Raw genomic sequence first — 12820 nt, 5'->3', positions numbered from 1 at the left:
AAGATTAACCTAAATAGTATTTGCCACTTTTGTCCACAGTTGTAAATTCAGTTTTAGTAATTTATTTTTGATTATTCACTCCCACTGTATATTATGACACTCTCAAAAAATAATAGTGTTAATGCCTGTGGGAAAATCTTTATTTTCAATGGTGTGATTCATGTTTTTCAAAAAAACCTGATCACATGCATGAAAAATTATATAATCTCTCTGCTAAAAACACTGTGGGGTACAATCAGATGCTGTTTCATGTAAACTGAAATAATTTCAGGCTGATGAGTCAGTGGCTTAGGGCAACAGATGAGAGTTTGTTTCTTTGTTAGATGTGTATACAAATATATATTAATAAATTCACCTGTGCAGTTTATACAGCTGAGAATGTGACACTGCTTTACTTGAGACAGCCCTAGTATCTGTCGAGGAGAGAGACTAATAAAGTGGGATGTTACTGCATTCAATAGCTCACATCCAAGATAAGCAGCAGTGACTTGAATGCAAGTTTGAAGTATAAGCAGCTTGATTTTGATAAGTTCAAGTTTAAGAAAACCTCTTGTGAAGAGGTTCGCAACCCGGGTAAAAAATGCCCTTCTCAGCTGCACTAATGTATTGCTGCAATCAAAAATTGCTGAGCTCTGTAATGAGAGTTTTCTACGTGCTGAAGTAGTCTTTGGCAATTTTATATGTAGTCTCTCTGTTCAGTATCAGAGTGCAATAATAATATTTCCAATAGCTGGACAGCTGAGATCAAAATTATCACCAAGTTTACTGAGAGCTTGGTTTGTGTTTCACTTCCAGGCAATTTGCTGTATGGGAGAAATGAAATTGGTGAACATCAGCAAAGCTCAGAAATTCTCCATTGTTTTTCATAGATCAAGCAAGTTAGGGACTAGTTTCTGTAATTGCATTATACTTCTTGCAAGCAATCAGCAATTCTAAGGTGTGGTGACACTTATGAGGAGCTCCTCAGTGTACATTAGTTTTAGTTGTGTGTTTGGTGTCAGTGACATCCAGAGTACTGTGGTTAGCTGGGGATGAAGAATAGAGAGAGGGGAAAATCAGAAAGCTGAATCAGTTTAAGGACCCTTAGATGGTCTGGGCAATTCATTTTCCATTTGTAAGTCCAGTCAGAAAGTCCTAGCTCTGAACATTAAGTATTTTAAATGTTTTCCAACCCATAGTTATTTCACATAAAGGCTGGGATTGTAGCCTTTAAAATGCTGAAAGTGTTTCAGTGCTTTGTGTTGGAATTGTTTCAAACTTCTCCCTCACAGATGGTTGCACTGTTAAGGAATCAGCCTCTCTTAAATCAGGAAATGATGCAATCTATTTTATTACTCTGAGACAGATTTCTGGGGGAGATCCTTTCTTACTCCAAGGCAGATTTCTAGATGAGCAAGTGGTTTTGATCTTTCTATGGGACTTGAAAATGACCTTTCTTTTTCTGGCAGCCGTCAGAACACTTCATCATTTATTTTCAAGCAACATTTAAAATATTTCATTAACCTTATTAAAAAGTTAACTGTTTTAAACTCTCTGCTAGATTCACAATTCCAGTGCTTAGGGTAATGTAGGCAGGTGAGAATTTTCCATGCATTCTTTTTATAATGGTATTTTTCTTCAGTTAAATAAGGCCCTGAAAAGGGGTCTGGGAAAACAATGTATGATAGTTTCCATATTCTGGGCTTTGAAGATCCCAGTGCGGCTGGGAAAATAATGAGCCTCTTTCTCAAATGGAAAATGTGATGAGTTCTGGAATTAATGTGTTGCAAAGAGACACTAGAGAGCAGAAGAAATTCTTTTGTTTGAAAATCATCCTATATTTGTGTGTGTGCAAGTGTTCATGCATGCACACTGCAGTTGGGGGGTTTTTAAAATGGGTGGGTGATCCAAAAATCTTTTTTCTTTATATGTATCAATTATTAAAGGACTAAAGTAAAATCCTTTCTTTGTCTTAGGTTTTGCTTTCATTTATAGTTATGCAAGCTGTTATCATGCAAGGATAGGCTCTAACAATATCAGAAGTACCTATTTCAGTCCTGTTTAATTTCATGTTGATCTTGACTTACATTCTAACAGTAGACAAATTATTTGATCCAAATAAATCAGGTTGGGTTTTTTTCCGTTCTTTCCCTTCACCACACTTTTGTGGTCTGTAGCAAAACAATCCAAACCTAAATCTGTGGAGGGAGAGGAAGTTGCCCTGGGTTCCAACAGTGAGATAAAACATTCTGCACAGGTGTGTTCTGCTAGCTGTGGTATGACAAAGATTTGCTAAAAACTCAGGTGTATTTTAAGGAGTCACTGCAGTACAAATGATAAATAATCCTTGGTGATGAGGCATTTTAAACTGGATTTATGGGAAATACGAGCCTGCTGAGGATAATTTCCTGCGTGTGCTGGAATTTGCGTTTTGCCAGGAGCTGGCAGTGCCTCAGCACAGCAGCACATCGCCCTCCTCTGGGCCCCACGTGGTCATGAGCACCCCTCCAGCACAGCAGGCTCTGAATGTGGGACTCCTTTCATTTCTTTGGGGGGTTTCCCTCCTCCTTAAAAAGAAAATCAAATTTTAAAAATAAACAAATAAAACCCAACCGAAAACAAACTGAAAGGAGAAGACAAGAAAAGGCTAAATGATTCATATTATTTGGGGAGATCCTTCAAAAAGCTCTCTGAGGACAAAAATTCATGAAGATTCCCAAGTGCAGGCTAAAGCCTGTTTAACTGAGTGGTAAATATTCACAGGCTTTGGTTCCTAGTTCAGTTAGTTATGTGAGCAGAGCCACCATCCAGAGGCAATGGCCAAAATCTTTTTTATAGGATCTCTACCCAAGTAGAAGCAGTGGCATAGCTGAAAATTTATTATGGACTTAGAGTTATACTAGTTTTTAAATACCATTATTGTGCAGATGGAAAAGTTCTTATCTTTGATGATATGAGGTGGTTTTTAATACCAATGTCACTGCATCCGAAGGATGAACTAGGATTTTTACTCAATTTTTTTAAAAAATGAAATAGTTGTGTTTTATTCTAGTCAAGAGACTATTTGTATAATAGACTGTCATCTCAGCAGAACATTCTTATTCCCCTGATGTTGGGTAAATTGTTGGATAAACTGAAAGAAAGTCCCTGAGAAAGCTAAGTATTTAACTCTTCCTGAATTTTTGGCAGGTTTGACTCAGCATTTAGTTACAGACTACAAGCAAGTTGTAAAACTTCTAGAAGAAGGAATAGCTAAAAGGTATTTTACATAACAACCCATCTCCATCTGTATTTAACTCTTCTTTCACTGTGTGTGGATTTCATTGATGTTTATTTTGCTGACGGGGTTGCCAGTGCTTTGTGATGACAGGATGTCGGATTTGGTGTCCTGCATATGACACACACATGAGATGTTACCTGTCATCATATTGTCCAGAGAAAGAACTACAAGCACTCACGAAGCTGTTTCTTCAAAACTGATCCCATGTTGACTTACCCCCAAAATTCCACCATCTGTCTGTGATAAAATATGCAAGCCAAGAAAACATTTTGCTGTAAACAGACATCTGTTTTTCCCCTTCATTTGCTCATGATACTTTAGACTGGATAACTTTCAACTCACTTCATCCTGGAATTCAGTGATTTAAAACTGCTGAAAGTATAATGTATACTTATTTATTTTCTAAAAGTACTGGGTTTACAATTATTTGGTTTTATTTCTTTAGGTTCCTAGTCCAAATTGTGTGTTTGCTATTAGTGGGATTTGGAACACTGGTGAAGCCAACGATTTTGGCTCTCATTAGTTAAGACAATTTTTAATAAGGGGACTTAAATATCTTTACAGGTGCCATTAATGTAATGGAAAAGAGTTCTATTTGAAAGGATCCTCCAAATCCTAATCACAGTTCCAAAATTGATATTAAGGCTTATAATAAGAGTAGTCAAGGTTTTAGAATAACAGGGATGCTGAGAAGAAACTAAAAACTAAGCTGTATTACCACAAAAGAACTCCATATAATATACATGTGGCTTAAGTTTTGCTGTTTCTGTTTGTAGCAATTAGTAGATGCAGCTTTATGGTAACAAGAGACTATTTCAGTCCAAAATTCCAGATGAATACATGGGTTATGTGTGTTGTGAGTAATTCAGATGTGAACTTGCTCTGTAACTACCTTGAGTATTGTTGGCAGTGAGGAGTACAAACACTTCCTCCTCCAAATCTTGGGGCACTATCTTTTCCTCTTTTACCTTATAAACTTGGGTGTTGTGCCCTTACATTTTCTGCCCACTGTAGAGCTGTTTTCTGTCTTCTGCCCTTTACCTAATTGTTTGTCTTCCTCCTCCAGCATCTGGAGACTCGTTCATGTTCTCCTGCTACCTCAGCTTTGGTTGCTTGTAATCATGATGTGCTCAGCTGCCTGTAGCTTTTGGCAGTGGCCACTCACATGACTTTGGAGGAGGTGTTGGAATCAGAGAACAACGGGGAGGATAGCCCTGGATTTGCCCCCATGCCCTGGGCACTCAGCAGCTTATACACAGCTGCAGTTCTCTGCTCTCTAGTGCAACTGGTCTCTGCAGTGCTCTGACAGCTGGCCTTGTAACAAAAGCATGGTACCACAGCCCTTTTCTGGCACTACTAAAATTACTTACTTTTGTTGAGGGCAGGCTTGGCAAAACTGATGGTAAAGGCTGCACATACAGCTGATACTCAAGGCAAGCTCAAAGGAGAGAAACCTGTGTCCTTGCTTTTGCCCTGGACAAAATCCTTTTTTCTTTGGGTTTTTCTAATTAAAACAGCAATAAGAAAGTAGAATTTCTAAAAGTTTGCATTGCAGAGGCAGTGGGAGAGTGCTGCTGCTCCTCGTTCTGTGAGCAGTTCCTGCTGCCAGAGTGCACTGGGTCAGAGCACCGGAGGTGTTTGACTGCTCTGTCCCTGCCAGAGCCAAACAAGTGCCACAGGGAATTATCATATTGCAGCATTCATTTAGCACTCGCTTGGGTGGACTGGTTAGTCTCCCTGAACTGCTCTAGCAGTGTAAAAGAGCTGTATCAGGGTAAAGGAACCCCAGAAGTGGTGTATGAAGATTTTTGAACCCTTTGGAAAGGCCAAGGGATAAAAATGGGGACTAGTGGAGATGACATGCTAGGCTTGAACACTGTGCATTGGGGGTGAGCTGTTTGATGCTGTTGCTGGCTGTACTTCTCTGCTCTGTTCCCTGTTTATGCCACACCTGTGCTGTAAGGCTTCCTTAAGATATCTCCTCAGAGTGCTGCTGGCAGAAAAAAACACCTCTAATTGATCCTCTGTTTCCACCCTTCCATGTTCTCTGCCAAATGCTCAGGGAGCAGATCCAAGAGGTGCAGCCTGCTGTATTCTCCAAGTTTGACATTTTTTCATTTATCTGCTACATTGGTTGATTTTGATTTCCCTGAACACAGGGAAGTAACCCTTTGTGATCGAATGGTTTGTTCTTCTTTCTAGAATCACAGCAGCTACACATATTCACAATGCCAGCAGCAGATCCCATGCTGTCTTCACCATCCACTACACTCAGGTTAGCTAAAAATAACCCAACTTCCTCTTCACTTTCAAAAGCATTGTTCACTGTGTTGTGCATTGTTTACTTGTCACTATTTTGTGCTGTTTGTGGTAATGGTGGAAGCTGTTACTTATTTCCTTTGGATTCTGCAGATGTGTTGAGTGTTTATTGAAGCATTCTGTTCCTTTGTGCAAGCTTATGGTCAGAAGTGATGCCAAAACCTCACTTTTGAAAGAAATGTTTTCAGTTTTAATCAGTCCTTTGAAATGCAATAACCCCTCTCAGATCCTGTGAAAATTACATGTGAATTTTTTAAGGTTATGTTTTATCACACTTGTTTCAGATTATTAATTGAAGAACAGCATTCGTTTACACCAAAATTTTGTATCTGTCCAACTCTTTAGATGTGCTCATCTCTTTAGCATTTGGCATCCAGTACTCTCCTCGAGACAATGCAGCCTTTCTTTGGAGGAATTACATCCTTCCCTGGCAGGGAAGTTGTTCTGTGATCCAATAGACCTTTTCTATCTCACACTTCTAACATCCTGTAATCACAGAACATTTTGGGATATTTTTCCTTAGTTTCACAAAAGACCTTTGGAATACATTAGTGAAAAATCACTCTTCAAGGTCTACAAGCAACCCTTTCACAGTCTCTAGGCAGTAAAGGGTTTTTTGAGAGGAAATTGGCATAAGAGGGTGGTTTCTCTGTGGGGTGAGAAAACTGTTGAGTTGGTGCTTTGAACATACTTGGGGGTCAAGGTCACAAACAAAGGCAGTGAGACAGTCATATGTACAACTCAGCTTCAAACAAATGAGCACATCAATTTTATTTTCATTAATTAATTAAGGGGTATAATTTTCCTTATTGATGTTTTTTCCTTCAGGCTATATTGGAGAACAATCTTCCCTCTGAAATTGCAAGCAAGATCAACTTAGTGGACCTTGCAGGCAGGTAATAATATACTGAAGGGCAAAGAGATAATTTTCTCTGAAGATGCTGGCATTACTGTCTTAAAAGATGAAGTTTAATATTCTAAAATTTCATTGAACTAAGAGTAAAACTGACTTTCTTATAATGTAACAGGGAATATTAAGCTAATATTGTCTTTGTCAATAGTTCTTCTGTATTGGGTATTGGTTTTCCTGGGGAAGGGAATTCCTGGGTCCTCAGAACCAATACTGTGCTGTTGCATTCATTTAGGGTAATTCCATTCAGCTCTGTATTCTTATTAAGTTGCTTTTCCAGTAGCTGTTGTTGGAATTACTAAATATGAGCTTGAAAAGATTGGGGGAGAAAGGAATGTGTTCCTTGTGGCTACCTAGCATGGGTAGGAGAAAATAGTTATATCTCAGTGTCCATGTCGTTCATATTCCAAGAGTTCCTAAGTCTCTGGTCTTTGCTATGCATTTTGGTGAGGAACATGTAATTGTGCTGGATGTGACAGAAAACAAAAAGATGGAAGTTGTGATGAAGAATTATAGAACAGTTATAGAAAAGGACTTTTGTTTTCTTGGAACATAAATTACCATGCATGTATGGTCAGAGAAAGTGGCATTGAGGGAATATACAGACTTTTGTACTGAGCCAGTCTACCCTTGTGGAGCTGTGAAACACATGTAGTTTTTTAAATTCAGAACCACTATGATTAGGTTACGCAGTTCAGACTTGAGTTTATGTTTTGGTGGACCTTTAACAGTATCTTGCACCAGCAACCTTTGCTCATGGTTGTTTGGACTTTCTGAAATAGAGGGCAATATAAAATATTTGAAGTATGTGTTTTTTAATTGCAAAGCTCATAATTTCTGTTTTCTTGAAAATATTTAATGTTTTCATATTGACTGTATGTTGATAATTAAGCATTTTTGTTTATTTTGCATTGTCTTTTTCACTCTTGCTTGCTACAGTGAAAGAGCTGATCCCAGTTACTGTAAAGATAGAATTACTGAAGGTGCCAATATTAACAAGTCATTAGTTACACTTGGAATTGTCATATCCACTTTAGGTAAGCACATTAGTTCTTTATATCGAAGGGTATTGATGAAAGCATATGACTCACTCACCATGTGTGAAGTGTAAATGTTAATTTGCATTTACATCAAAAAGCTCAACAGAGCAGCTGTGTGGTGTCTTCATAATGACATCTAAGAAAATAAAGTAGCCATGATGGAAAAAAATATCCCCTTTCCGAACTCTGTGCCATTTGTCCCTCAGCACAAAATTCCCAGATGTTCAGCAGCTGCCAGAGCATCACCAGCATCACGAGCGAGGCGGAGAGCGGCCGTGGGGACAACCCTCCCTCTGGCAGCAGCAGCGGCAGGCGCCCGGCGTACATCCCCTACCGGGACTCCATCCTCACCTGGCTGCTCAAGGACAGCCTGGGCGGCAACTCCAAGACCATTATGATTGCCAGTGAGTTTGGTTTCTATTAATTGTTTAACATTTTGCACTACATTGTACCTTTAGTATACACCTCTACTGCAGTGAGAAGACAGCTATAGTGCTTAGAATCTGTCCTTGTAAAGATTTTCATAAATGCTTCATAGACTACTCAAGGAAATGAAATTGCATGCTGATTGTGCATTAAATTATGTTTAAGAGTCTTACCAAGGTCATAGCTTTGATTTTAGGTGATTCATTCAGTTATAAATCCAGTCTGGAGAAGACATTCTCTGTGAGCTTAATGAAATAACCCTAGAGTTTTATGTTTTATCTTTCAAAAAAGTAAGATTGAAAAAACCCACCTTTTTGAAAAATTATGGATTGAACTGAACGCTTTTTTAAATTGTTTCATTTGTTTTCTGTCTGTAGCTATCTCACCTGCCAGCTCCAGCTACAACGAGACCATGAGTACTTTGAGATATGCTGCAAATGCCAAAAATATTATTAACAAGCCCAGAGTAAATGAGGTGAGGCCTTGAGTTCTGCCTAAGGTAGCCTATGTAGTCACAATTTGTCTTCTTCTCAGTATACAAAATAATGAAGCCTTTAAATGCATGAGAATAATTTGGGCCACAGAACCCAAGCTTTATTCATTGCCTGTTCCAGGAATGAGCTCTGACTTTATGGCAGATTCATTTGTTTGATTGTGCAGAGGTCCTTCACAGGCTGCACAAGTTAAAGGATGGCAGACTATTAAGGAGTCAGGTGTGCACTGGAGGCCTGAATTCTATTGCTACCCCTGCTATCCCACTCTTGTTCAATGCTAGATGTTCAGATGCTTAAGGCAAATTTTCAGTGTGTGCTTTTTTCTCATTTTCCACATTTATCAAATGTGAAAAACATAAACTCTCTCTGTCAAAGACATAGTATTAAAACAAACTGGATATTTTAGATACTATATTCATAAGAACCAGCATTAAAAATAATTCATGGGGAAGTGCATAATTCTGTCTTTAGCAAAATTCAAGCAGCACATACTGATCCTGATCTACAGTCACATATGCTAGAAATACAGAACTCTAGAATTGCTGCTCTGTAACTGAGCATTCTTAACCTGGAATTCTGTATGAGGCTCCCTGTTCACATGATCTCATAACTTAAGGACTGAATCACAGTACATACATTTAAGGAATATACAGTGAATTTAGGCTTCAAAAAAAGTCTTCATTCCAGCCATTTCCTAATATTTAATCCATTGACTTTACAGCTTTAGTAATATTCTTTTGTGATTTGGCATGAGTGTATCAAGATTTTATTTTGTAAATGGAAGGATAGAATCTTAGAGTAGCACTTCACTATTTGCTTTCCTGACAATACTCTGTTAAATTTGGCCAGAAGGAAATCCTTATAAACCTAGGTTTCCCAAATTTAATTTGCATTTTATTTACCAGTGCCTATAAAAGTAGTTTTCAGACATCAGTAGTAGCAGCAATTGTGTCCTTGGTTTTGCCAGCAGCAGTTCTCAGCTCTGTGACAAGCTGAAGTCACATAAACACTCCTGGATGAGCCACTTGTCCCACACAGCGTGTCAACCTCCCAACTTGTGTACCCATCACTCTCTTGGCACAGACCATGCTAGACCCTTGACCCAGCCCTTCAGTCTCCTTCCCCTCACTGCAAATTGACCTGGCAGCCCAGAAAAGCTGGTTCTTGACTTCCGAGTTTGTCTGAAATGTCTAAAAAAGCTATTTTCCAGAAACTGCCAGGGCAGAAATGCTTACTCTGAAATGACATAAATGCCTCCACACCAAGCAGACAGGAAATTCTTTATGTATAAGCTGTAAGGGCTTTTCATAACATCCTGGATGACTTTCTGACTTCGTCTCCTCTAATCGGATTTTATATACTGGAATTAAGTAACAACATCTTCCTTATGTAATGTGACTATTTTGAAGGTAAATCCTTAGAAGTAGTGATGGATCCATCTAGTCATGATGGGAACAAATGCTATGGTAGGTCTGTGTTCAGAAGAGAGATGGAAAAAAGTTTATGGTAAAAGAGAATCCATCAAAGATGAGAACACCTGTCCCTAGGCAGTGCTTCTCAAGGGCCTGGCAGAGCAAAGCAAGGAGTACTGCTGTGAGTTTGCCTGCTGTCCTCCCTTCCTGGCTGTTGGAATATCTCCACATTGATTTCTTCAGCTACAGTTTTTTTCAGACTGATTTTTCCAACAGTCTATGTCTCAATGTTTCAGGATGCAAATGTGAAGCTGATCAGAGAGCTGAGAGAAGAAATTGATAGGTTGAAAGCTATGCTGATGAGCTTTGAACTGGTATGTAGCAACGTTTCCCTACTGGAGCTTTTGTGTCACTTTAGGTAGTTTACTTTCATCTCTTCTGTTTATTTTGCCATGTTTATTGTAACTGGAGAGAAATGAAACTGTTCTTTGGGTGATTTTGAAAATTAGAAGTTTTACTACTTTTCTGTCATTTCTCCTCTTTCTGTCTATGTACTGATGAACCTGAAGTATAAGTAGCCATGTAATGGTTCAAAAGGATTTCCTTGCCTGTCTTTTATCAAGCTGGATGATTTACCTGTCCAGAAAATACCATGAAATAGAAATATTTTATTTTTAAGGGTATGGAATTTCAAGAGATTAATTGATGTTTCACATTTCCTGCGTGCTCTCTCCCCCCAAAAGAGTTGTGAACATCTGTGAGTCCTCACAATGCAGCTGACATCCCTGGTGGTTTTGTTGTGTTGGAATAATAATAGTGTCTTGGTTTTCCAAGCCATGGAGAGAATGTTTTGCTGAGAGAGACAGAAACTACTCTTCAGGATTTATTTACACAGAACTGTCTCTCAGTTACTGCTTTTTCACCAGTTCTTTATGCCAAAAAATTGTGTGCAGTAGCTAGAGAGATGTAGGCTAGATGCTAGAAGGCAGCATGTGTATTTTGTCTTTCCTTTTCTTGACTTTCATCACCTTGAAATGCTGGAGAGTGAAAGAATATGCCTGCCAGTTGTCAGTAAGGAAACTAACTTGGTGGCTGTTTGTACAGAGAAATTCCAGTCCCTCCTGGAGTGATGACAGGGATGGCAATCTCACAGAGCTGGTCCTTCAGAATGAAATGAAGGTGTGTATGATTTACCTGATGCTGTAATTATCCCCTGCTCCACCAGGCCAGGGGGATGGCATTGCTGTAGTGGTGAATCTACAGTGAAAACTCTTTGGTGTTAATCCTTTCCTTTTAGGAAAGGAAACTACTGTCCTTAATTCATGTTGAGTGTGCTCTACCATTTTGTGACAAAAGCCTTGTGTCCTTGATGGGACACAATCCGTTGTGCATCTTGTTTGAAAGCTGTCTCAAGATATATGACAGCAATTCATTACACACAGTCTCTCCCTTCTAACATAAACTCCAATGTATTCAAATGAAATTATTGTACACTTACCAAAATCACTGAGAAGGTTTGAGCACTGCTAACCTGAAAAGGTTTTGCAGACTTTAATAATAATTTGTTAGCATGATCAAAAAGAAAAATTAGTCTACTTCGTAGGTGAAACTGTTCTCTCTCCTATTCTTTAAGATTGAGCAATTGACCAAAGACTGGACAAGTAAGTGGACAGACAGGAAAGCCATCATGGAAGAATACAGTGTGGACATCAACAAGGAAAAAGCTGGAGTGACAATAGATTCTAATTTACCTCATCTAATGGCCATGGATGACGATATCCTCAGCACAGGAGTGGTGCTGTACCACCTCAGGGTGAGACATGGTCGCTTGTCTCATTTTACCCTTTAATTTGAAAATATTTGTTTTCTTTGAATGGAGGGACTTTGGGGCCATTTTTAGGGGATCTGGGAGATTTGGGGTCTTTTTTGGGGCAACTTTAGGGTGATTTGCGGGGGATTTTGGGGCCATTTTGGGGGCTCAGTGGGGTCATTTAGGGACTTTTTTGAGGGGATTTTGGGGCATTTTTTGGGAAAATTTTGGGGTGATTTTGGGGACATTTTAGGGACATTTTAGGGGAATTTGGACCCAATTTTGGGGGGATTTTTGGGCTTTTTAGGGGGAATTTTAGGGCCATTTTGGGGGATCAGTGGGGGCCTTTAGGGACATTTTCGAGGGGATTTTTGGGGCTTTTTTGGGGGAATTTTTGAGACCATTTTGGGGGGTTTTGAAACCATTTTTGAGGTCATTTTGGTGACATTTTAGGGGAATTTGGGATCATTTCTGCACGATTTTGGGGCCTTTTTGGAGGGAATTTTAAGGGAATTTGGGGTGAAATTTTAGTGCCATATTTTGGCCAATTTTGGGCAATTTTGGGGCATTTTTCAGTTGAATTTGAAGCCCTTTTAGAGCTGTGTTTTGGGCTGTTTTGGGGCTGATTTTGGGAAAATTTTGGGACTTTCTTTGGGAATTTTTAGGGCGATTTGGGGCCATCTTTGCTGATTTGGGGGAGGATTTGAGGGTTTCTCTGGGGAATTTTAGGGAGATTTGGGTGGGATTTTGGGTCCATTGTTGGCAGAATTTTGGGCTTTTTTGGGGAAATTTTTTGGGTTGGGGTGACCTTGCAACAGCAGCTGTCAAAACATAAAGATCACAACACAGAGTGGGGGGGAAAAGCAGAAAATAATTGGAAATGCAGAAGGAGAATAATTCATACTGATATAATTTGATCTCTTATGAATGCATGTGCAAAGTATTTGATATTGTATTTCAAGCAAAGTAAAATATTTAAATTAGTCCACAAGGCATGAGGGCAGCTATGTGTTTGTATATGTGGAAACATAAAGGATTGTGCTTAAAGTATTCCTGGCACACTGGTCCAAATTTTATTACGCATCTTTAAACTTAAGACTGGAATATTTGGATGTGTCTAGATAAAGGTAAGGTTTAAGAAACAAAATCT

The 12820-nt window shown here is 39.0% G+C and overlaps 1 protein-coding gene across 1 annotated transcript in view; it reads left to right on the top strand.

The window, feature by feature from the left end:
• The window catches only part of STARD9 (StAR related lipid transfer domain containing 9), a 98544-nt gene that overhangs the window by 43640 nt on the left and 42084 nt on the right, over window positions 1-12820 (top strand). Inside the window, exons 8-16 of the mRNA XM_033061541.1 lie at window positions 3169-3238; window positions 5462-5534; window positions 6407-6474; window positions 7428-7525; window positions 7735-7932; window positions 8332-8429; window positions 10157-10234; window positions 10965-11039; window positions 11494-11673. Of these exons, the coding sequence (XP_032917432.1) occupies window positions 3169-3238; window positions 5462-5534; window positions 6407-6474; window positions 7428-7525; window positions 7735-7932; window positions 8332-8429; window positions 10157-10234; window positions 10965-11039; window positions 11494-11673 (938 nt within the window). The remainder of the gene's footprint in view (window positions 1-3168; window positions 3239-5461; window positions 5535-6406; window positions 6475-7427; window positions 7526-7734; window positions 7933-8331; window positions 8430-10156; window positions 10235-10964; window positions 11040-11493; window positions 11674-12820) is intronic.

The sequence above is a fragment of the Catharus ustulatus genome, chromosome 6 (assembly GCF_009819885.2).
Source record: "Catharus ustulatus isolate bCatUst1 chromosome 6, bCatUst1.pri.v2, whole genome shotgun sequence".
Taxonomy (NCBI): Eukaryota; Metazoa; Chordata; class Aves; order Passeriformes; family Turdidae; genus Catharus; species Catharus ustulatus.
Note: the sequence above shows the minus strand (reverse complement) of the source record. Positions and strands in the feature narration are given on the sequence as shown.